We start from the raw sequence: 24521 nt of genomic DNA, 5'->3' as shown, positions 1-24521 counted from the left end.
ATATGGTTGTAAAAAATTACCAACAGGTAAGACAGATCCATATATATATAAAAATTGAGTCCAATTTATTTTTTGAACATATTTAAATGCGTCTTCTTTGCTTTCGAGAAGTGCATACTTTTTTTCCAAAATATAAAATAGTTTCTTGGTGTACCAGTAAAGATTTATATTGTCAATCATGAAAAAGTTAATATATATTTCATTTGCTTCTAAAATCAGATTGCACTTACAACCATAAATATCAGTTACGATTAAGCTATCTGTCGATTCTATTGTACATATCCAATACATTAATGGTTTATCAATATTCGTGTTGTCAACCTGTATGAACTTTAATGAATCTAATTGTTTTTTGTATTGGCAGGAACATAGATTGTTTTCCAAAAGAGGTTTCACATTTTTCCCATTGAAATCCGATTGCATTATCACATATTGATGAAACGAATTTTGTTCTAGCCAATAAAGATATCTAGAAAAAATATTTATTAGTCTCTAATTATAAAATGTTATTATAATCACAAATACTTAACACTAATATGGAATTATTTAAAAATTTTGTAATGTTATATAAATTTATAATTCCACAATTTATAATTTTCAATAAAAATCATTTTAAATTACTGAAAAATTATAAAACAAATTTTTAATACATTCGCGACGTTACCGTATGCTATCGCTGAAACAAGCTTGTCTTCTGTTTTTGACCACCAGTGATATATGCTAATGTCAATAAATGTTTAATAAAATTAATGGCTATGTTAAAACTATTTATTTTGCTATACGTTGCGAACGTATTAAAAATTTGTTTTATAACTTTAGTAATTTAATATGATTTTGGTTGAAAATATTATAAATTATGGAATCTTATTCATAATTGTATTAATTGAAAGAAGGAAAGTTAATATTAATTTTTTTAGACGGATGAACTTTAATGTACCCTATAGACGGCAGTACATTTAAACAAATAAATTTATTTTTCCTCTCTAGAATATTATCGTATTTGACTATTCCAGTTTGCAACAATGCTAAGTCTAACTTCATAATCTTATTGGTAGGGCCATATTCTGTCCAATAAAGATTTCTTGTCACCCAATTGATGTGAAGATTAGACGTAAAAGATGCGTTGAGCTTAGTTATTTTTGTGACATTTAGGTCGATTGCGCTTGGATCAAAATTATTTGTCATTAGCTCGCTCTTTCTATTGATCCAATAAAGCTTACGTTCTAATTCTGAGTAAGTGACGTTTTGTTCTGTGGCTTCATATTTGTTAGACCCAAAGTTCTCCAAACCTATATCCGATAAATATACAAAAAATATGTAGTTGCTCGTTGCAAAATCATATTTATTTCTTTAGGACAATTGTTTGTTTTTTTTTACACCAATTGACTCGTCTTATTATTCTATGCGTAAGAGAGTATTAAGATAAGATTACCGAAAACTAAATGTTTTACAAGATATTTTGTATTTTATGTCAAAATATTATAGCTTTTGAGCCTTATAACAAACGAAAGGGATTTAATAAAAAAATACTTTATTATAGTGTTTTGAAAAGCTCTCGAGGTAATCTACAAGAATGTGCAATGAAAAATGGGGGGTTCCATTTAAGATGTTAAAACCATTATGACCATTATGTGATCTTCAAACAATTATTCAAGGTGAAATCAGTGGCATCATCTTATATGCCCCTTGAAACCTTATAACTTTTATTTAAAACATTTTTTTTTATAACTCTTATAGTTTTTGAGATATTTTGCAGTCTCAAGTTAAAAAACTTACTCTGTACAAGCATTATACGCCATATGAACGCTAATAATAGAGTTGTTTGATTTTTGTCCGTAAACACATTGATGAAATCCGTGTAAGGACCAGCACCAACTTCATTATGTGCTTGTACTCTAAAATAGTACGTTGTATTAGGTTTTAAATTGTACGCCTTGTATATCAATAAGACTTGTGTAGCTGAGATATTAATGTTTATAATTGTCTTCAAATTCTTACTGAACCAATACTCGACTCTGTATTTTTTTATTACACCGTTTGTAAATTCAGGTTTTTCCCATCTGTATAAAAAAGTATATATTTTAGTTTTTCTTTTATTTCAAGTAAATTTCTGACAGAATTAAAGCTTTCATAAAAGAATACAAGAATTTAGATTTCTTACTTGAATATCACAGAAATATTGGCTTTCTTGTTTAATTTATTGTCAAAATCTACAAATGCCATAGGAAATTTTGGTTCGCTTGGTAGGATACCTGCAGATTTTAAAATTGTATATAATTATATATAAGGACGAAAGTATATATATAATATAATTAAATCTTTTTGGAGACTTCAAAATCGTAGATATATCATAATTATACATAAAAAATCAATAATTGAAAAAAGATAAAAATCGGACAATTTTTTAAATTATTAATAAAAAAATAGTCTATATATTTTATGTATCTTATAAGTAAATTTAGATAGCTATCATCTAAACTTTAGATAATAGGCATTTCTATAAATAAAATAATAAAAAAGATAAATTTAAACTACAAAGTATGATAAAAATTATGATCAGTATAGAGATAATCAGTAGCTAATATTAATTCTTAAAATATATAAAAATTAAGTAATTAATAAGATGTTTAATGTAAAATACAAAATTAAATTCTAAGGGTCAATGAAAACTAGACGCAGGATAATCAAGCGTTAGTTACGCAGAAAAATTATTTTTCTGTGAAACTGACTTTTATCTTCTTCATTATTGCCTTTCTTCTAATATATGCTTATTTTCTTTGTTTATAGTTAATATCGGCTGAAATATAAGATTTGTGACTCTTTTTTACATGTTTTATAGTCTACACTATAAAACATTTTTCTCTACAAGTCTGTGTGTTAGCTTTAATTCAAAATCTTGATGTATAAGGGTAATTAGATATTAGTTATAGTGTAATTGTCAGGTTACATGTTGCATGTGTAACATTAGTCCTTGGCTGGTGATAAGGAAATCTGGTCACTGTAATTGGTACAAAAGTAAAGTTGATACAAAAAGAGATTGAAAATGTAAAAAATGTAAATAGTATATGATATTATGTCATATATACATTATAGTATTAGTATTATTATTATATTGTGAAGTTGTAAATAGTATTAGTTATGAAAGGTACTTTTCTGTTTTGAAATATATTGTAATATAGTAATAAATTGTATGTATTGAAAGATTTATGAAAAGAGTTACACTTGGATTGATTATATGCAGATGGAATTAGTTTTAAGATGTAAAGGAGGTATGGTGTGGAAGAATGAGTGTGTAGGTTTTTTGTAAACCAAGTCCCTTCTTGGCTGAATTGTAAAAGCTGAAGTAAATAAATACTATTACTATAAGATTTGTGACTGTTTAAAAAACGATATAACTAATAAAATAATGAGATTTACTTTTTTACTGTTTTATGCGTACATTATCTATTTTTTTTCTTTCTTGACAATGGAATTTTTATTTATATTTTTTTTGTTGTTGAGAGATATTTCTTAGTATAATTTGTATATTTAGATTCAATTTTCATTTTTTCTTCAATTGAAAAAGTTAAATTATTTTTATAATTTTTTGGGGTTCAATTTTATTTTGATAAAGTTTTATATACATATTTTGTTTTAATTTATCAGTTTAGATTTTAGGATTGTAGATATTAGGATTGTAAACTCTTACCAGTATCATTTAATACAGTCACGTTGTGAGAAGAAATATTTGATAACATGTAGTGATCACTGATCTCGAAAGTTGAGCTATCCTGTTGAAAAATATACATTATATAGTTTGTAAGTGTCGGTCGAATAATGAAAAATACATGAGCGACTAGATAGAAATTTATTTTGTGGATAGTTTGATGAATAAAAATCGAAAAGTAATGAAAACAGAGTTCTACGTAATGAAATTAATAAATATGCTATATAGATATATATTCTTAACATTTTAAAGCAACTTTCAGTTTTGTTAGAAATTGCGTTAAATTTTTAAATAATCCAATTAAAACAGCAGATATTTTGTTTTGTTATTTTGCTTTACAATCTGTTCATTATTTGTATTTACGTTACTATACATATATTCAACATATTATATATTTGATAAATTATATATTTCAAAACGTGTTTTAAAACAATATTATATGTAATGTTTTGTATTCTTCAGTGACAAAAATAAGAAATTACAATAAGTAAAAAATAACATATAAGCACGCATATATAGTGAATGACAGACATTATACATATTATTAATTTGACTATTGACCTTAATTGATTGAGGATCAATTTGAAATTCCACTGTACCGATCTAATTTAGTAGCTGTTTTATTACGCATAGGTATAATTTATTTTAATTAAAAAATTTTAATTTTCTACATTAAAATATCGTTAAATAAAAAAAATTAATTTAATGTAAGTTTTAAAATATAAAATTAATAAATATAAATAGACATTTTTAGAGAAATAAAAATTAAATATTAAAAATTTATATTTAAAAATTCTATTTTTACATTTAAATTTTAATATACTGTCTCAATTAAGTTTAATTTTGTACCATATAACATACATTAATTTTTAAATGTATGACAGAATTAACAAATTTAATATATATTTTTAATACCATTAAAAACTCTTTAATTATCTAAGTGACATTAAACAATTCAAAATAAGTAATCTATTATCTACAATGTAAAATATTTAATTTTCTTTATGAAAAAATCTCTTATCTACTTAAAATTAAATCAGGTCACATGAAAATACTTTCTTGAAAACTTATATTACCTCAGTTTCGTAATCCTCCAGAATTTCCGATAATAACGCAATAGCCATCACTCTCATTAGCATTAACACTTTCACTAAAATACATAATTGCATGATTTTAACGTTTTCAACAATTTTTTTCCTCTTGTATTATAAATGTTTGTACTCGATCACTTTTTACGTGATTTTCGACTCGTGACCAATAGCTATGAATGTTTCAAGCGATCTTCTCAATGATTCAAATATATTAATCGACTCAATATTACTTCATGTCTCTTGATGATAGATTCTTTGTAGCATGTCAAGTTCGTGTGCGTGCCTGTGTGTGTATGTAAATTGTGAGTTCTTATGTTACTTTTTGAAACTTTTTTTCTCATCAGTTGTAATGATTGATTTTTACGATCAAATTATAAAACTAATAAATAAATAATTAGTGTATTTTGATTTTTGATAAAACTCAATATAAAATAATGCTTATAGTATATATTCTATTGTAGGATACAATCAGTAAAATACACGCATAAATCTTCTTTCGTAGATTGTCAAAATGTTCAAGTAAACAAATAATTAAATGATAAAAATGATATATTATTTATAATTATAAGTTATAATTATTAAGTTTTTTTTAAGGTAAACTTTATCTCCTACCGCGTAAAAAAATTTATTTTGTTAGATTTATCACAGATATCATTTTCGTCCTCAAAGTAGTAAACTTATTTATCTTATTATGATACATTTGCAGTTATCAAAAAGATATATCTTTTGCTGCTAGTTTAAAGATTGAAGTTACCAGTTGTTGATCAAATACGTACGAAGCCAAATTGCTACGTTATTTGCATTTTACTTTAGGACTTTAGAATAAAATATTTATAACATTTTTTAGTTTAAATATTTGACCATTTAGAACTATATGCAACAAGTTATTTAATGAATTATTGTCATCTTTGAATTATCTATAATATGAGGAGGTATGTATTTTTGATAATTCTTATGTATTTCTTTACATTTAATTCTTTTATTTTTTCATTGAAAATTTCATTTACAAATATCAAAACATTTTTTATTTAAAATGCAGTAAAGTAAACAAAATATAGAAAGAAAGTTTAATTGACGTAGATTAATTTAAAGTTATGTAAAATATATGACATAATAAATGTAAGCAAATCTGAAATTTTGTGTACACATAACACATTAATTGTACATTCAATAGATTGTAGAGAGAAATTAAATATCAAATATAAGATTATTTATTTAAACTATTTTTCTATTTAGTAACATATTTGTGTATATGTATATAATTTTTATGTAACAGCTGAGTAAATTTATCTGTAATACATCTAGATATAGCAAAAATGTGTTAAAGTTATTCAAGTTATGCAAGTATATTTTCGAACAGTTAAGCTTTTATTAAATAGGTATCTTTATTGAACTTTTGCACGACTAAAATTTTTTTTTTGTATATATATATATGTTTAGTATACTTTACATCGAATTCAATCTTTAACCTATCTCTGATCTAATATTACTATGTAATTTTGCTGTGAAATTCTTGCCTAACGAAAGTAAGACAGGAAAATGACATACATAAATGAAACATTAAAAACACACTCGATTAAGATCAATCGGACGATTTTTATTTGATCAATTTATTATCTTATAAAAATAGAAGAATAAAAAGAAAAGCAAATGTCAAACATCAATGCCTCAAACATATTGAAAAAGAAGGAAAAAAAATTAAATTACACAAACATAAGGCGTACATAAGATCAACCTGTCATAGATACACAATACATTATATGAATTATAACAGTAACATGAATACAATTTTCGTAAAATGTCTATCTTTACTTCTTCTTCTCTTCCTTCTTCTCCGATGTCTTCTCCTGGATAGCCGGTTTGCCGGTATGCTCGATCTTGATCGAGCGCTCGTTCTTCTCCTCCGGTTTTTCCTTCCTGGGCGCGGTAATGGTCAACACGCCGTCCGATGACAGACTCGATGACACGTCGTCGATGTTACATTGTTCAGGTATCATGTACTTGCGTACAAATTGACGTGAAATCCAGCCGTGCTCATCCTGCTTCTCCTCGTGTTTTGCTTCGACTACTACGCACTTATCCACCACCTTGACATTGATCTCATCGGGCTTGAACTGTTGGACATCCAGAATTACCTGGAATTTGCCCTTATCGGCCTTCACAGTAGATGTGCCGCCTTCGTTGCTATTGCGCAGCAATTCACCCCAGGGTCGATAGTAAATCAAAGGTGCCTGCCTTGCTCGTCGTTGCGGCGCAAAACGTTCCAGGATGCTCGGTTGCGACAGTTGATCGGGACGAATACCCAGACCGAAGTTCTGGTCGAAAAGCCGATGAGGATATTCCAGGTCCTCCCACCAGTCAGAGAACAGCAGCGGTACCAGAGACATGCTGAAGCAGTAGTTGCTTTTCCCTCCGAACCGAAAAGTCTCGAATTAAATTGACAGATGAGCCGAGTCTAGAAGCTTCGACTTGCTCTCGCACGACTCGAGATTCACAATTGAATCCACCGATAGCTTTCTGTTAACTGTGTGCACATCTGCGCATGCCGGTATTTATAGCGAGCCGGTTACCGGGTGCCGGGTGCGCGAGTGTGTGTGTCATGTATATATATGTACATACGCCACATCAATAGAATGACGTTGTTGCTGCGCCGAGCAACTTCGAGAACGTTCCTGAAAAGCTACACTGTGTTCTAGAACGAGCTCATAATTTCTCGATTACGTTTATACGATTATATTTTTGTCCGAATTCTGTATGCGTTGATTTTTTCGCGTGATTCTTTTCATTGCAGTTATTTATCTCGCAAACTTGCATGCATATAAAACGTATTAATAAGATCAATAGAATGTCATCGAATTCAAATTTCAACGCTGGTAAACGTGAGAGAATGATGAACCATGAATCGTGACAACACATTCGGTGATTTTGACTTTTATAACACTAGGTTGAAAGGAAGGCTTTTTTTTTTGTTATATTTTATCGATTTAAAAGTCATGGAAAAAATAAACACATTTTTTGATCAATCAATGCTTATTTCACATTGAATACAAAAATTAAAACATCTTTAAAAAATTTAAACATATCTTAAAAAATAAATCTTACTGGTTTGCACAAAGCATATTTTATTCAATAAAATTAATTAATGGCAGAAAATCATTAATGCATATATTAATTTATTATGAAAAGTTAATCTTATTATTTTTTTTGCTTGTTCAAACTTTCCACAGAAAAAGACGATGTCACACTTGACAAGATAAAATAATATTAAGAAAACATAGGATCCTTTAAAAATTATTAGCAAAGTAAAACTACATAATCGTAGATCCGACCTTGATATTGATATTTATACCCTCGTTTTTAGGAAAGAGATTTTTCATGATTACGATTGACATTTTAAAACGGTAAAGACTAACGAGATTTAAAGGAAACTTGTAAAATTATAAAAAATAATATATAAACAATATTTTAAATATATTTATATATATTAAAATATTAAATTGAAATAATTATTTGATATTGAGCAACATATGTACATATAATCAAAGTTATATATAATATATATGTATATAATATATATTGCATAATCTTATTTTATCAATGTACATCATATTACATAATCTTATATTTATCTATATACATGGTATATAATGATATAGTGGATAGGTCTTTTATTCTTATAAAGTATTTTAACTGCTAGATTTAAGCTAGAAATTGCTAGAAATTATTATGCGAATAAATCAAGCGAGTCAATGTTGTAAGAATTGATCGATGCTATGAATTATATTGTAGACACTATTGCTTTTTTCCCAGAACCATGCAATAATTCTGTTTTTTATACGCAGTATAATAATTTTGTTTACGTTAACGGAAGCATGCAGTTGCAAGCACACAATATGGCAAAAGTCCAATAGATATCTAAACATTTGAAAAATTATAATATTTTTACTCACTGCTTTTTTACATTGCAATACTTCCGCAATATTTAAATATTATTTTCTTTCTAAGTTTTTTTATATATACGACTTATGTAATTTATGTGTATTTTATTATTATTATTATTATTATTAATGTATATTTTATTACTTTATTTTATTATTACTTTATATTATCATTGCTTTAACTTATAATTAATATAACACATATTTTTATTTATATATATAATTTAAATCATTTAAATAATTTAATCATTTTTAATTATAGGCAGTAATATTATGTTATAATGTAAAAGAATTTTAAACTTTACCGTTTTAAAATGCCAATCGTAATCATGAAAAATCTCTTTCCTAAAAACGAGGGTATAAATATCAATATCAAAGTACATAATCTACGATTATGTAGTTTTACTTTGCTAATAATCTTTAAAGGATCCTATGTTTTCTTAATATTATTTTATCTTGTCAAGTGTGACATCGTCTTTTTCTGTGGAAAGTTTGAACAAGCAAAAAAAAAAGTGTTACAATTATGCGAAAATTATTATAAATTGACAAAAATAGTCTGACAGTAAAAAATAATTTTTATTTAAAAAATAAATTTTATTTTAATAAAAATCTTATTAACAAAACAAGCAAAAAAAAAAGTGTTACAATTATGCAAAAATTATTATAAATTGACAAAAATAGTCTGACAGTAAAAAATAATTTTTATTTAAAAAATAAATTTTATTTTAATAAAATTATCTTATTAACAAAAATATTTTTTTTTCTTTTCGAGATGTCCCTTATAATGTGAGGTTCTAATAATAAGTTACAGCTTATGTATAACTTTTATGTGTAGATCTAGCAGTTGTCGACATATTTGTTAATTACACCGCATACTTTTGAATACATTTACAGATGTAAATATAACACATTGAAAATATTCTTATGAACTTTTTATGAAATATGGAGTCATTAGCAATAATTTTACAGAAAAATATCAATTGTCCTGGTTCACTGTTATTATTTTCAGATAGATATGAAATAATAAAACGCACTAAAAGATACATAGTATACATAAGACGATATAATGATATGATATAAGACAAAATATCCTTTTATAATATATAATTGTATTTATTTATATTAAAAGTATAATAACATGCAATAATATGTTTATATATATATATATATATATATATATATATATATATATATATGCTTATAAAATGCATATATAAAAGAAATATTTTTGTCATTTTGATGTTTGTGTCGTTGCATCGTTGTTATATAATAGTGAATCATCTTTTACAATGATTATATTTACTTTATAGAACTATATTATACAATACTAATGATAGTTTGTGGATTTTTTATTGCAAGGTTATTACAATATGACATCTGTGTAACGTGCACTATTATCTCATAAAGTACATACCTGCAAAACTGATAAGTGGTAAGTGTACTTATAAATATAGCTGCTTCTTTAAAATGTATTTATATCTTATATCGAAGGCGAGTCTAATATGTAATATCGACAGAGCAATTTTACAGAATCTACTCATGGTAAAGATGCAAGAGTAGAACTTGATGTACTACGCAACTGCAGTATTGCGTATTACGCTATTTATTATATCCAAATATTTTTTTTGTGTCCAATGTAAAATTGATTCTTTTCGATTATTAAACTGGCAAAGTATCATTGTGTGTTGGCTATGCGACATACAATGCGTAATAATAATTATTGCATAGATTTTTAATTTCAATAGTTTTAATAATTTATACATAGAGATACATTTAATTTCAATACTTTTAATAATTTATATATTGAGATACATTTATATATAACACAATTTTTATATTTAATAAAAAAAAATATATATTATATATATATATATATAGAATATTTAAAATACAAGATACGCTAACAATAAGAGACACTTTCTTTAATTAGTATAGAGTTAAAAATAAACATAAAAATTATGAAAGAATCAATGTCTTTATCAAGTTTTATCTAGTATACCGATCACCGATATTGAACATAAAATCTTCTTATCTTTATTGTTATAATCCTTTATAAAGTTTGATATACTAATATAATTAGTTTAAAAAGGATATAATTGTACAATATTACAATGCTACACTTGTATAAAGCTAAAGTTATCAAGATAATAGTCAATAAAAAAATTTTATTTTACAGTTACAAGTTTATTTGGTATATATATATATACATATACATAATTGTTAATATAAAATTTAGTTTTTTAGTAATTTTTTCCTTCTTATTCACTTTTGATAAAATATTATATTTTGTCTATTATAAATATTAACAAAGTTACAATAAAAGCTACTACATAAACACAAGATTTTAATTTAAAATATGATTTCAGTTTAAATAAATTTTCTAATAATAAGCATGCTATTTTAAAATTTAATTATATTTTATAAAAAATTATCATCATAATGATTCATGAAAAAAATTATGAGAGACTGAACAAACTGAAATAACAAGGAAAAACATTTAGAGACATTTTTAAAATTATTTATACAATTTTTTTTATTAAGAATATGTATTATACAATATATGTACCTTTATTGCTACAATTAGTTTTACGTCCTCAATTAATTTCATATCCAATTAAAGAATTAATTTAAATACTAAAATCAAAACTTGCATTACCGTTGCATCGTTGTTATATAATAGTGAATCATTTTTTACAATAATTATTTCTTTATGGAACTAATACTAACGATAGTTTGTGGATTTTTTTTATTGCAAGGTTGTTATAATATGACATCTGCGTAACGTGCACTATTATATCATAAACTATTATATCATAAACATATCTGCAAAATTCCTGGTACAGGAATATATATATTACATATTAATACAAAAATGACTGACAAGAATATATAATTCTATATAATTATGTGTTGTTAGAGCTTAGTTAACTTAGTTAAAGATTCTTTTTATACGAAAAAATGTTTATAGGCGTATATATAATAAATTAAATATATACATATATATTTAATTTATTCTTTACAATATCAAAATAGTAAGAAAGAAAAGTTGAAAAAGTGATTGTCTTAAAATTCACTTTCTATAATTCATCTTTATTTTTTGTCATCCAGTCCTCCTTGATTAAATCCGCGCCTTTTTCGCCTATCATTATAGTAGGTGCATTTGTGTTTCCACTGGTAATTGTCGGCATGATGGATGCATCGATCACTCTTAATCTCTGTATGCCGTGGACTTTTAATCGTGGACTCACGACAGCTGTGGGATCGCTTTGAAGACCCATCTTGGCCGTTCCAACAGGATGATAAATCGTAAACGACAAATGTCGCAGATTACACTTCCAATATTCTTTGGAATCAGGTTCAGTATGACGGCAATCCGTAATGTTTAGATGATGCAATTTTACTCCACGCTGTTTAAATGCCTTGGTGTTCAGCATCTTCTTCACGACATCCAAAGACTTTAACATCGTTTCCGCGTCCTCTTCTACGGAATAATAATTGGCAAAGATTCTGATTGGATCCGCTGGATCTTTGCTACGTAGCCGCAATTCGCCCTTGCTCTTCGGCTTTATCAGAGTAGGTACAGGACTTAATATCGTCTCCTCTGCCGCAATTCTTGCTACCTCTTGACTTATTTCTTCGTTTAGGTAAAACTGCACTAATGTAACGAATGTTTTTTCTACTTGTCCTTGTGGAAAATGAATATGATGAAACTGAATGTTTGGATACTTGGAATTTGGGTCGTGTACGTTGACGAATCCGTGAAGATCATGGCCTGCGCTAGTTGCGAGAGAACCTCGATTATAAAGTAGATACTCGTAAGTATCGTCCAACAGATACGTGGGTGAAAGTGTGGCACTGTGGTTTTTGAAGGACAAGTATATGCCGTCCCATCTAATATGATCTTGAAGATTTTTGCCAACAGGTAAATCAACGACACTGGGTATCCCCATTTCGTGCAAATGTTGCTTGGGTCCGATGCCGGAAAGCATAAGGAGTTGGGGAGTGCCAATGCTGCCGGCCGACAAAATCACTTCTTTCGAGGCTTTCACGTCGATTGACCTTCCGTCCTTCAATGTCACGCGTACTCCGACCGCTCGAGTATCGTCGAGGAGAATAGCGTCGGCTCGAGTAGATTTCATTACATAGAGATTGCTTCTATCTTTAATTGGCGATAAGAAAGCTTTCGAAGTGCTCATTCTGCGACCTTGATCAATGGTGCCCTGAGATATGCCGTAACCGATAAATTTCTTGCCGTTATTAATAACATCTAAAACAGGCATATCCAACTCGCGGACAGCGTCTAAAACCATTTCAAATAAATCCGGGTAACTGTAGTTGAAATATCTGATATTTAACGGTCCGCCATGACCACAGTATTTGCTTCTCCATTCGTCACTATGTCCATGACCACATGATTGCGATTTCTTAAAATATGGCAAAACTTCATCGTAACTCCACCCTTCGTTTCCCATTTGAGACCATTCGTTGTAGTCTTTGTCGTTGCCATAAATATAGAGCATAGCATTTATAACAGAGGAACCGCCGAGAGCCTTACCCTTTGCCCATTTGCACAATTTATTTTTGCTACCGTGGCAAGCAAATTTTTCAGGCTCAACATCGTATGAATAATCCACCGGCGTGTTTACTTGCAATAAAAATGCCGCGGGAGCCTCGTTAAGTAATGGAGGATTCTCGCCAGCTTCGATTAATAGTACTTTCCAGTCTTCTACTTCGGTCAAACGATTAGCCACCACAGATCCAGCGCTTCCACTACCAACAATAATGAAGTCAAATTCTATATTGGAAGCCGCAATCTCTTCTGAGCGATCTGGGGGGTAGATATCGCTGGTTAAACTGCATTGCGCTACTAAAAGAGTTTGCACCAGCTGTGCGAAGATATTAGCAGGAGAACTCGCTGCAGCTGCACAATTAGCAGCCAAGCATGCGTCCATGGTCATGCACGTGTAAAGCAATTTATATCTGTCAAAGAAAAAAAATTTTTAATATTTAATCTGTCACTAGAATTTCATATACAAATGGCCACACAATGATTAATTAAATTGTTAAGTATAACAATTTATTGTAAGTATAAAACTAATCAAATTTGTCTAACAATAAGTATATAAATCAAAATCTTGCTCATTGATTTATTAATATTATATAACTTTTAAAAATATTATTTTGCATATAATTTCAAAAGTTTATTTAATTTTGTATGACTATATTAGCATATATTCAAATTACATATATTCAGTAATTAATAATAAATTCACACACATAACTATTACTTATATATATAATTTACATAAAATATAGAGAAATAATTATACATGTGCATTTATTATTAACTATTGATATACGTACGTAATCTTTAAATATTTTTACGTATTGTTATATAATATTATTATACATATAACATTTTGAATGCATTGAAAAATGATGTATTATTTTATTGATAATTATCTTATTGATATTATCGTCTCGATATCGAATATAATCATATCTTTTCTAATGTTTTTTTTTCATTTTGTGTTTTATGATTTATTATTAATTAAATGCGATTTATTTTTATCAAAAAAAGAATTATTTTTAATACATTTATCTATAATATTTCTTAATAATTACTTTTTTTAGAAAATAATAATAAATGAAAATGTCACTTGATATACACTTGATGTATGTATCATTTCTACGCAATATATTCTCTCAAGGCTCATCACGTCATTGATTATGTGGTGGTCACAACTTATGTTAATATCAAAGTGAAGTTAAAGCATCTATTATTGAATATTTACAAAGTTCTTATTTTTTAATTTGAAGAAAAAAAGAATAAAAATTGAAAATTATAAATTAAAGTTTTATTAAAGTAACATTCTTAATTTAAAATTGTTTAAAAAATTTGAAAAGTAGTCATTAGAAACTCAAAAAATTATTTTCGAAGAAAGTTTTTCAGTTCATCTATCATCCATCATTTATAATTTATTAATATCTCAATATACATATATAATTTTTGTAAAGAGATGTAACTTTTATGCCAACTTATCAAACCCATGAGAAATTATAAAAAAAACAACGATATATACATATATATGTATTTTATAAAATAAAATATTTTAATAAAATTGACAGTTTAATATTTTCACGCTCAAGTGTATTTTTTCATAAACTACGTTACAATTAATTAAAAAATTAATCTAAGACATTTGTTCATGTTTGTTTAAAAGAAATTCTCTTCTCGGTATTTATATCACTGGTTGATTTTATATCTCTATAGCATGAATTGGAGCTAAAATAAAATTTTAAAACACTGATTCTTAAGTATTTATTTAACATTGTTAATATATTTATTAACTGAGAACATTTCTGAACTGATTGTTAAAATTAAGAGAGAAAATCTTATTTTTAAACATATAACATTTAGAACTAATTTTTTCTGCTGTTTTAAAGAATTTCTAATTTTTGATTTTACAAAATTTTTTAACACGTCTTGAAGTAGAAATTTCAAGATCGTATAGAAAGATTTGTTAGAAATAGTTAAAATAGTAAAAATAACGATGATATAGTAGAAAAGAATGGAGAAAACTATAGGAGGGATAATAACCTTCTTTACTGTTCAAGGAGATCTAGTTTTGTCAGTTAAACGATCGTAATACATATATACACAAGACACAAACACGCACACACACACACACACACACACACACACACACACACACATAGACACACATACATTATTATACATATATATATAAATTATTTGACTATAGTGTTATTTTAAAAACACAACATATTCTGTTTTCTCAGTCCTCAGTTATAGAATAGCATTATGAAATTATTTATACGTGACTATGCATATAAACTTTCAAACTCAAAGCAAAAGTTATTGTATTGTAGTGCTAGATAATTATTGAACATGTCAAATATGAGGATAAATTATTTAAGTTACATTCTAACACGTCGTTCCATAGAAAAATGTTACTCAATGACGATTTTGAAATTTTTTCGAGCGTTATTGATTGATTTCGTAGCGGTCATCGAATAAAATGTTCCTTGTGTTGAGAGGACGTTTTAGATTAAAATTTTAAAGAAGAAAATAATATTGCAATAATCAGATAACAGGTTTTAATCAATATATTTTTTTAAAACGTTACATTTTTTAAAATATATGTTATTCTATTTTACAATCTCTTCAAGTGTTTTCTACTCATATTTAATTATTTGATTATTTTTCCGTTCAGAAATTGTTGTCATACTTATTTGAAATATTGTTCTTTTAATTAAACAACTATAAAAAAGAATAAAAAATAGGTACTATTTAATATTGATTGCTTGTTGTGATGTGTAGCAAAAGAATCTTTAAATATTTAAAATTGTAAATTGCTACAAATTAATTTTATTTACATTTGTAATATATACGATATGGTTTAATTGTAATATGCATTTTTATAAAAATCTACTGAATATATGCGTGACCTTAAATTTAATGTATTTAAAAAGTATACATATTTTTTTGTAAAACATATTTATATGCATGTGAATTTTCCATTATTCTACCGAATGTATGAATTTTTTACTTACTTTGTAAATATCGATTTTATTATTTGTCCATAATATACCTATATATATAGGTAATATATATAAGAATATATAGAAAAAAAAATTAAATTGTAAATCTAAATATTTATTTTATTCATATTTTATTTATATTTAATGTGATGCAGTTCTCATATTTTTCAAGACTCTGAATGCAATATTTTTCAAAGTTATAACATAAATTTATATAGATATTTTATTTAAATCAATAATCAAATTTAAAAAATTTAGTATAATTTTTACTTTCTAAAGAATTTATATTTTTAATTAATAAAGTACTATTATAAGTAAATACTCTTCTGCTTATTCCAATGTATAAAGTATAATTTTGTATGTATTAGAATATGATTATCTTATCTTGAAATAACACTGCTTATGTAAGCTGACTGATTAATAATTCCAATTTTGAAAAGAGAACTTTAACCTTACTAATTTATGTTAATAGCTATAAAAATAATTTCTTTCAAATAACATGATTTTATCTCTATATATAGATATCGTTATTTATAAGTACACAAACGACTTATTGCATTATTGAGTAACACGACTAAATTGTCGATATATGAAATAATAAATAATATAAGAAATGTAAAAATAAAATTAATAAAAAATATAATATAATAAAATATAACCGATATATAATATAAAATAGCGTAATACATAAAAAATTAAAGTACGCTACTTAATTGTGTGATTGAGTGATGCGACTAATAAGTCACCCGTGTCACTCATAGTCTTAGAAATGCATTTTTTAATATTATGCAAAGTGTAAAACTTTTATTATATATATATATATATATATATAAAATGTAATATAGAACTATTATAAAAATTTTAATTATTTACAATTAGAAAAATTTCTTGCTCTCTTTCTTTCCTTCTGTCTTCACTTTTATACATATATAAAGAAATGTTATGAGAACTGACTTGTAAAGAAAACAATTCTTGATTTTGAAAGAAAGATAATAGATATCAAATATTTACTCAAATCTCACCAAACAGAAAAAAATATTCCAAGTATACATAATTGATAAAGTAATATAAAGTTAAGTAGGGGCATATAAAGTTGTGTGTATATACAAAATAAACAATAATAATTATTAAATAAAAAGAAATAAAAAGAAAAACAAGAAAAAACCTCTAGAATGTCAATGTGATTAAGACAAATAATTAATATCTTCAAGTAATGGATGATTTTTTAATTTTGATCAAAATGGGATCACATCAAATCAAGATATTCCATGGTTATCTTATGTCATAGGGATAGCAATTTAAAAAGATAGTTAATATATTTAATAATAATTTCAATATATTAATATATTTTGTATAAATCCAGTTAGATATTGCACAATAATAAAATTATAATAATACATAATAGAATAGAATTACTAATCGAATAAATGACAGAAAATGTAAATTTTTACATACATGCAAAATTTTGTGTATATATGATACTATATCATAATATACATTTGCTTTTTTTAAATCTAAGTATGATCTGATTTTTTAAATACATTATTATAATATATAACTCGACTATTCTACATTAAAAAATTTATTTGCAAATAACTCTATTATACTGTAATTGTATAATGAATCTATTGTAATTATAAACAAATTGTAATTATATCTAATTTGAAATTTTTTAGTAGACATCTTATTGCAGTAGAAAACTTACTGAATCCTTCAGGTTTCAACGACAGCTTGATTCAGACTGAAAGTTTTGCAAATATAAACAGGCCGTCTCCCCTCCTACTATTCTATTCTTCGATGAGTGTTATTACATACGCATATTTACTTGTCATGCACTCGTAGCGTCTTATCGAAAGATTAAAATTATTTTTTATCATTTCTGTTATTATTTAATCTTGTACAACTATTGCAGTTATATATAATTACAATCATGTATAATTTATGGGGCAAATAAGTTACAAATTATAATAATAGTAATTTGTAGTTACAATTATTTCTAAAAAAGAAAAAATCATATTCAAGTACCTATATGTTAAGAAATATATCCACAATTGCGTGTACAATTTTTTTGCAATAAATATAATACATATACATATATAAACAAGTAAAAATTTAAAAAAAATTAAAAATTGTTAAGCACAACTGTTCAAATTTTAGCTGTTTTAACAGAGTTAAAATCATACAATTGTAATCAAATAATTGTTTGTGTAATTACAATTAGTATTCAGCAGTTTTTTTAGCTTATACAAAATAATACACATTTGTGTATATTGGGGTATATTTGTGTATATTATAATACACAGTAAAATAATTCCTATTATTAAAATTTTACAAATCTAAAATAATATATTTTAATGCAATGATGCATTAATGCAATATGCAATTATTTCAAAACAAATCGGTTTTTAACTTTGGATTTTATATAATTTGCATTTTTTAAATTACATGTTATGTTAATGATGTATATTTAAGTTACAATACAATGCCTCTCTCTCCTTTTTTTCTCATTTTCTAATTATATGTAATATAATCAATTATATGCTTATAAGCAGAGTTGGGAAAGTTACTTTATAAAAGTAACTTGTTATCATACTTTTCTCCAAAAAGTAAAGCAAATTCGTCTTTCATCGATATCTACGTGAGTGATCGGTTGTGCTTAAGATCTTTTCCGTGTTTTAATAGATTAAAGTCCTTTAATTATATTAAGAAAGTTGTGGTAACTTTTACTTTCTTTTATATAAATAAATACTTGTGTTTAACATTCTAAATAATAGTGAGTGTTATTTTTATACAAGTTCAAAATATATTTACACGGAACATTATCAACAATATTCTTCTCCCGTGGAAACATCCTGATGAGTGTTTAAATAGATTGCTTTAATTAAAAGTTATCTTACAGTACAAACTTTACATAAAAATTTTTTTAATACAAGATCAAATTTTTACACTAAACGCTAAAAATTTTTGAACATTATTTGACAGTTGAGTAATCAAAACTATATAATTTTTTGATAATAATATTGCTATTGAATAAAGTGTGTAACAATTTTGATAATAATAAATTATTTTAAATAAGAGAAATTTTTGAAAAAAGCGTGAACAAGTTTTCTTAAACACTTTTAGAATCTGTAAATGTAAATAAAATAATTTTCTTATTGTTAGTTTACTTTCAATAGATTGGTAAATATGGTTAAAATCGCTTTCTTCGCGTTTCTTCAATTTTTTTAATTTTAAAATTCTAACACGATACGATTTTCATAATTCACGATTTCATAATTTTCATAACATCGAATTCTTGACTTAATCATTGAATTATTTGTTTACTTAAATTTTTTACAAAGTAGACAGATACTAAAAAGAGAAGTCAGCAGTTTATGTGATACTGTGTTTTAATACTCTTATGAATCTTTAAATTACATTTCACGCATATGTGCACACCTATCTATAGTATATTTTACGTGTATCACATAAAATGCATGCATATGCATAAAACGAAGAATATCTATGTTTCTTTATTTCAAAATTATATTCAAAAAAAGTATAGTATATTTGAAAAAAATTGCGGATTGTACAGAAAGGTCAAAAAACATCTTAAAGATATTTAAAAGAAAATAAGACGTATTTAAAATGTTTTTTAAGTATTTTTTAAAGATATGTGCTGTCTGGAAAGTAACGATAAAAGTAACTGTTAATTTCGTTTACTCGTTATCGAAAAATGTAACGAAGTTACTTTTTCCGTTAAAAACAAAATTTGTAATGCCGTTATCGTTACAGTTACCGAAAAAAAGTAACTGTAATGGTAACGACGTCACTGTGTTACTTTCTCATCCTACTTATAAGCAATAATTTAATAACTAAACGAGAATCGAAACTTATTATTAAGAGAGATTGAAAGTGATAGTGCTTCAATTATATTATTGTTAGGGTTTATTTAACTGAAAGCTTTCTCAAAAGCGTTTTTAAACAGTACTTACACACGGTTATTGTCTATTTTTAATATAAAAATGCATAATAATTTTCGTAAAACTTATACCATGAAATAAGTATGCTTGGTTAATAATAACTTTTTTTAGAAAAGAATGAATAAAAGCAGAATAAGCATAATGTAATCAACAAAGTTTAGTGCTTTAGCTTTATTGTTTATTACTTTTATCTCTATTATATAACCTAACCTTTTAAATAAGATTTACAATTTTTTTTCTTATCATGTTTTTCTTTCTTATCATGGTATTTTCGTTGATGATTTGTCGACATGATGAAACAATATAACGATTGACTGGTTTACATATACATTTATATAAGATGTTTCCGGTAAAGATTGAATCAACGCTCGTGAGCAGGTAGAGCGCATTAAATTGAACAGAAAAATCCTATACCATTTTGCGATTTTCGCAATAATTATTGAGAAATTAATTGAAAACTATCGACCAATTCGCGCCAATATATTAGCGCTCTGCGAAAACTGCGAAAAGACAGCCCGTTGTCACTCGGTCGCTAAATTTTATTACAGCGCATTTTATAGAAATTAATAAATGTATATTGACACGCGTATGTCTTTCATGTAGAAAACTGGATATAAATTTCAGTGCGAAATATTTAAAAGAAACCCTTTTAGAAATGATGGAGGAATGGGAAATAAATGACAAAATTATAAGCGATTATGTAATTGATAATGGTAGTAATATTTTAAAATGTATGAAGCTGCCTTCTTGGCCTCAGTTGAGTTGTTTTGGTCATATATTGAAATCAATCGCGTATACAAAATTAATTCTTTAAAGGAATCTATAAAAATAAGCATGTGCTGTTCAGAATATTATTGTGTATAGTGGACAGCTGAAAAGAAATTTAATTCAAACACGTTTACAATTATTTTAATATGCCATTCCGTCTGTTTGCGGAACAAGATGGTGGTCCGTTTTGAAGTTATTAAAAATAATAATAGAACAACATGTTGCATTAATCACATTATTTTCAGAAATGCGAAAAAATAAACACCTATAATAATTATTGCTTGACCGCCGATTAATTAAAAATGTTGAATACATTAGTAATTAAAATTATAAGTTATTAAAGTCGCTAGTATTTAATTATAAACAACGGGTTAATTAAAAATGACCTGACTAGCCAAAATTATTCAATTTATTTACACGACGTTTCGACCATATGGTTGTGGTCCTTTTCAAGTGTAACTATCAAGAAAATAAATAACGGATCAAACATTGATATATGGATACAATTTTTAACGGATTTAAGCCAAACAATACAACATAATGGCGTTATAAAACTAGTCTACTCACATCTAAATTAAGAAAGAGAAGAAAGAATCCAATGGGATATGTTTAAAGTAGAACTTAATGATGGAATAATTAAATATGTCACTTAGTTAAAAACAATGGTTATTAATTTTGAGATGAACACAAACAAGGAGACACGTCATGTCAGCATAAGTTTTTAAACGAAACTGTCAGTGGTTAAAAGGAAAACAGTTCAAACGACCTTTATAATTTTGTCATAAATATTATTTAAATTTTCAGTATCTCTTTGTAGATTAATCGTGGAGTTAAATTTTTTAATAAAAAACATTTCAGCTATTTCTCTTTTCTTAATAAATTTTTCATTGTGTAAAATAACCGGATCGTCCCACTCAAAATCATGCCCAAATTCAACTCTGTGTTTGCTAACGACTGATTGATTGGTAGGATGTAATTTTATATTGTTAAGATGTTCTCTAATACGTGTGCGTATATGTCGCTTTGTTTGGCCTATGTAAAGCGCATCGCAATCCTTACACTGTAATTTATAAACAACATCAGTTCTAAAGTCAGTATGTAATCTGTCTTTACCACGCTTAATCAATGTATTAAGTTTATTAGTTATAGTCATAACGACGTTCAAACCAGCGTCACAAACAATACGACGTAAACAAAAGCTAAATTCATTAACATAAGGAATTGAAACAAAAAGGCTGCTTCTTTGTAATTCCTTCCCCCGGGGTTCAAATTCCAAATTGTCGCGATTTTTTAAAAAACATAATTACATTAGTAATTATTGTAGAACCATTAGTAACGCACGTACCTCATCTCCATATCTCTCTTTCTAAAATTTCCCTGTTTAGATAACTTGAAATGATAAAATTTATTCTTGCTATTTCTTATTGTATTTCGTATTATGCGTTATGCAAGAGTCTGTGCTGCTGCCCTAATGCTATAACCATACATAAAAACTAGAAATGTGAGTTAACGGATAATAAGTAATAATTTAAAGTAATATAATATAATATTTAAGGTAATATTAATTTAAAGACACACAATCTTATTTTCTAAACACAAGTAATTGTTTTATTCACTTTCTCTTTTTCAATACATCAAGTCTTACGATACAAATAATTAATCTTCTATTTTCTACACTTAATTTTAAGTTGGTTAAAGTAACATGTAATTTTAGGTTTCTTAACAGTCACTTTTTCTAACTTGTTCTAACTTATTATAAAAAATTTCTTATAATTTTAGACTAAATATAAAATAATGTAGAAATAGAAAATGTAATAAATTAAATATAGTGTGTAGATTAATGAGTTGTATTGCACTCACATAAATGTATTTATTTCTTTCTTTACCTATAGCAAATATTGTATCATCATTGTATACTAAATATATATATATATATATACTTTAGAATTTAGTATAAATAATCTTTAAATAAATACTTCTTATAATATATGATTTGAGAATGCTTTCATATATAAATATAATATTATGTATCTATATCATTCTTTAACTCATACAGTAATGAAAATCTATATTACAAACAAAACAGTCTATTGTACATCTAACTAACAGCAGTCTAATCAATAATTAAAGAAATAATTTAGTGAACAATGTACATAATCGAACGCTAATTGCTTATTCCTTCTTCTTTTCGTCACTTGGATTTTTCTTTGACTTTTCACGTTGCTCGTTGACGAAAGGTTTTCCAGTATGTTCAATTCGGATTGTTTTTTCAGTCTCCTCCTTCAATGATCTTTTTTTGGGCGCAACAATCGTCAGAAGACCATCGGAGGACAACCTGGATGTTAGCTGTTCGATATTAGAGTCCTCCGGCAACTTGCATTTCCTAACGAACTGACGAGACACCCAGCCATGCTCGTCTCGCTTATCTTCGTGCTTGGCCGTGACGACGAAATAATTATCCACGACTTTCACCTCGATTTCGTGCGGCTCGAATTGCTGCACGTCCAACACTACCTGGAAGTCATCCTTGTTCACGGGAGGAGAAGGAACAGACGGGCCATTATTCTCACGTTGCTGCATCAATTCCACCAAGGCCTCGAGTTGATTCAGGGTGGAATTTCGTCGCGGTATTATGTTCCGATAGAGGCTACATCTAGCCGGTGACGATAATTGTTCCGGACGTAGATTCAGAATGAAGTTCTGGTCCAACATACTATGAGGATGTTCTAAATTCTCCAAGCATTCGGACAACAGTAACGGAATCAAAGACATTTTCTCGCTCTGATGTTGATCTGTTAACAATATATATTAGGTAAGATACGATGAAACAATTTGCTCTTAATTCGTTATTAATATTGAATTCACTTACCACAATATAATTGCGTATGCTTATTGTAATTTGTTGTAGAAGGTTATAACCTTAACACTCAAATTGCTCACTGACAGAAGACAGCTGACAAGATACTGACGTGACGCCTGGCTAGCCGGCGTATATATACATTTGCGCATGCGTCGAGAAACGTTTCGATCTTTCGAGATGAGAACGAGCGAAGTTTCTCGTATATTCCAGCGAGGGAATAATCGCGAACAGATATAGATTTTTTCGAATTTTTCGGTACTGAATGAAAGTACGAGACTTATTTTAAATAAAACAAGAAAAAATAAATACTTGTTAAATTTAATTTATATGAGAGTAAATGTGGTAAGAATTAATGATAAATATTATAAGAACTGTGGTCCGATTCCATATATCAAAGTTCTGTAGTTCGATTCCGCGAGATTCCGAACAGTTGAGAGAATTTTGAATAGTTTAAATTAATATATCCCAGAAATTAAATTATCTAGAATAAAAATATTATTTATGTAAATATATAAATGGTATAATAATAAAAGAAGAGAGTAGAATTGGACGGTATAATAACAATATTATTTTGTGTATTAGAAATGTTTAGCTTCAAATAATCGATATAATATTTAAATCTTACACTTT

General features: G+C 26.6%; 4 protein-coding genes across 5 annotated transcripts; all 4 read right to left on the bottom strand.

Moving 5' to 3' along the window:
- Positions 1–65: 65 nt before the first annotated feature.
- LOC140667238 (proto-oncogene tyrosine-protein kinase ROS-like) lies at positions 66–4974 on the bottom strand. Its single transcript, XM_072894977.1, has 7 exons — positions 4783–4974; positions 3689–3770; positions 2162–2252; positions 1777–2060; positions 938–1289; positions 231–469; positions 66–100 (listed from the first exon to the last, which is right to left on the bottom strand). Exons 1-7 carry the CDS (start codon positions 4873–4875, stop codon positions 66–68), a joined length of 1176 nt encoding a protein of 391 aa, XP_072751078.1. The 5' UTR covers positions 4876–4974.
- Positions 4975–6373: 1399 nt separating this feature from the next.
- LOC140666851 (protein lethal(2)essential for life-like) lies at positions 6374–7331 on the bottom strand. The gene has a single exon (XM_072894395.1). It carries the CDS (start codon positions 7182–7184, stop codon positions 6606–6608), a length of 579 nt encoding a protein of 192 aa, XP_072750496.1. The 5' UTR covers positions 7185–7331; the 3' UTR covers positions 6374–6605.
- Positions 7332–11294: 3963 nt separating this feature from the next.
- LOC140666964 (glucose dehydrogenase [FAD, quinone]-like) lies at positions 11295–21733 on the bottom strand. 2 transcript variants are annotated; one of them, XM_072894522.1, is made up of 2 exons: positions 21599–21733; positions 11295–13715 (listed from the first exon to the last, which is right to left on the bottom strand). In XM_072894522.1, exon 2 carries the CDS (start codon positions 13691–13693, stop codon positions 11813–11815), a length of 1881 nt encoding a protein of 626 aa, XP_072750623.1. In that variant the 5' UTR covers positions 13694–13715; positions 21599–21733; the 3' UTR covers positions 11295–11812. The 2 variants fall into 2 exon arrangements, with proteins under 2 accessions (XP_072750623.1, XP_072750622.1); XM_072894521.1 differs by lacking the exon at positions 21599–21733 and adding an exon at positions 18007–18075.
- Positions 21734–23066: 1333 nt separating this feature from the next.
- On the bottom strand, positions 23067–24050 carry LOC140666540 (protein lethal(2)essential for life-like). The gene is made up of 2 exons (XM_072893817.1): positions 23901–24050; positions 23067–23823 (listed from the first exon to the last, which is right to left on the bottom strand). The coding sequence occupies exon 2, from the start codon at positions 23801–23803 to the stop codon at positions 23204–23206; it is 600 nt and encodes a 199-aa protein (XP_072749918.1). The 5' UTR covers positions 23804–23823; positions 23901–24050; the 3' UTR covers positions 23067–23203.
- Between the last annotated feature and the right edge of the window lie 471 nt (positions 24051–24521).

The sequence above is a fragment of the Anoplolepis gracilipes genome, chromosome 6 (assembly GCF_047496725.1).
Source record: "Anoplolepis gracilipes chromosome 6, ASM4749672v1, whole genome shotgun sequence".
NCBI lineage: Eukaryota > Metazoa > Arthropoda > Insecta > Hymenoptera > Formicidae > Anoplolepis > Anoplolepis gracilipes.
Note: the sequence above shows the minus strand (reverse complement) of the source record. Positions and strands in the feature narration are given on the sequence as shown.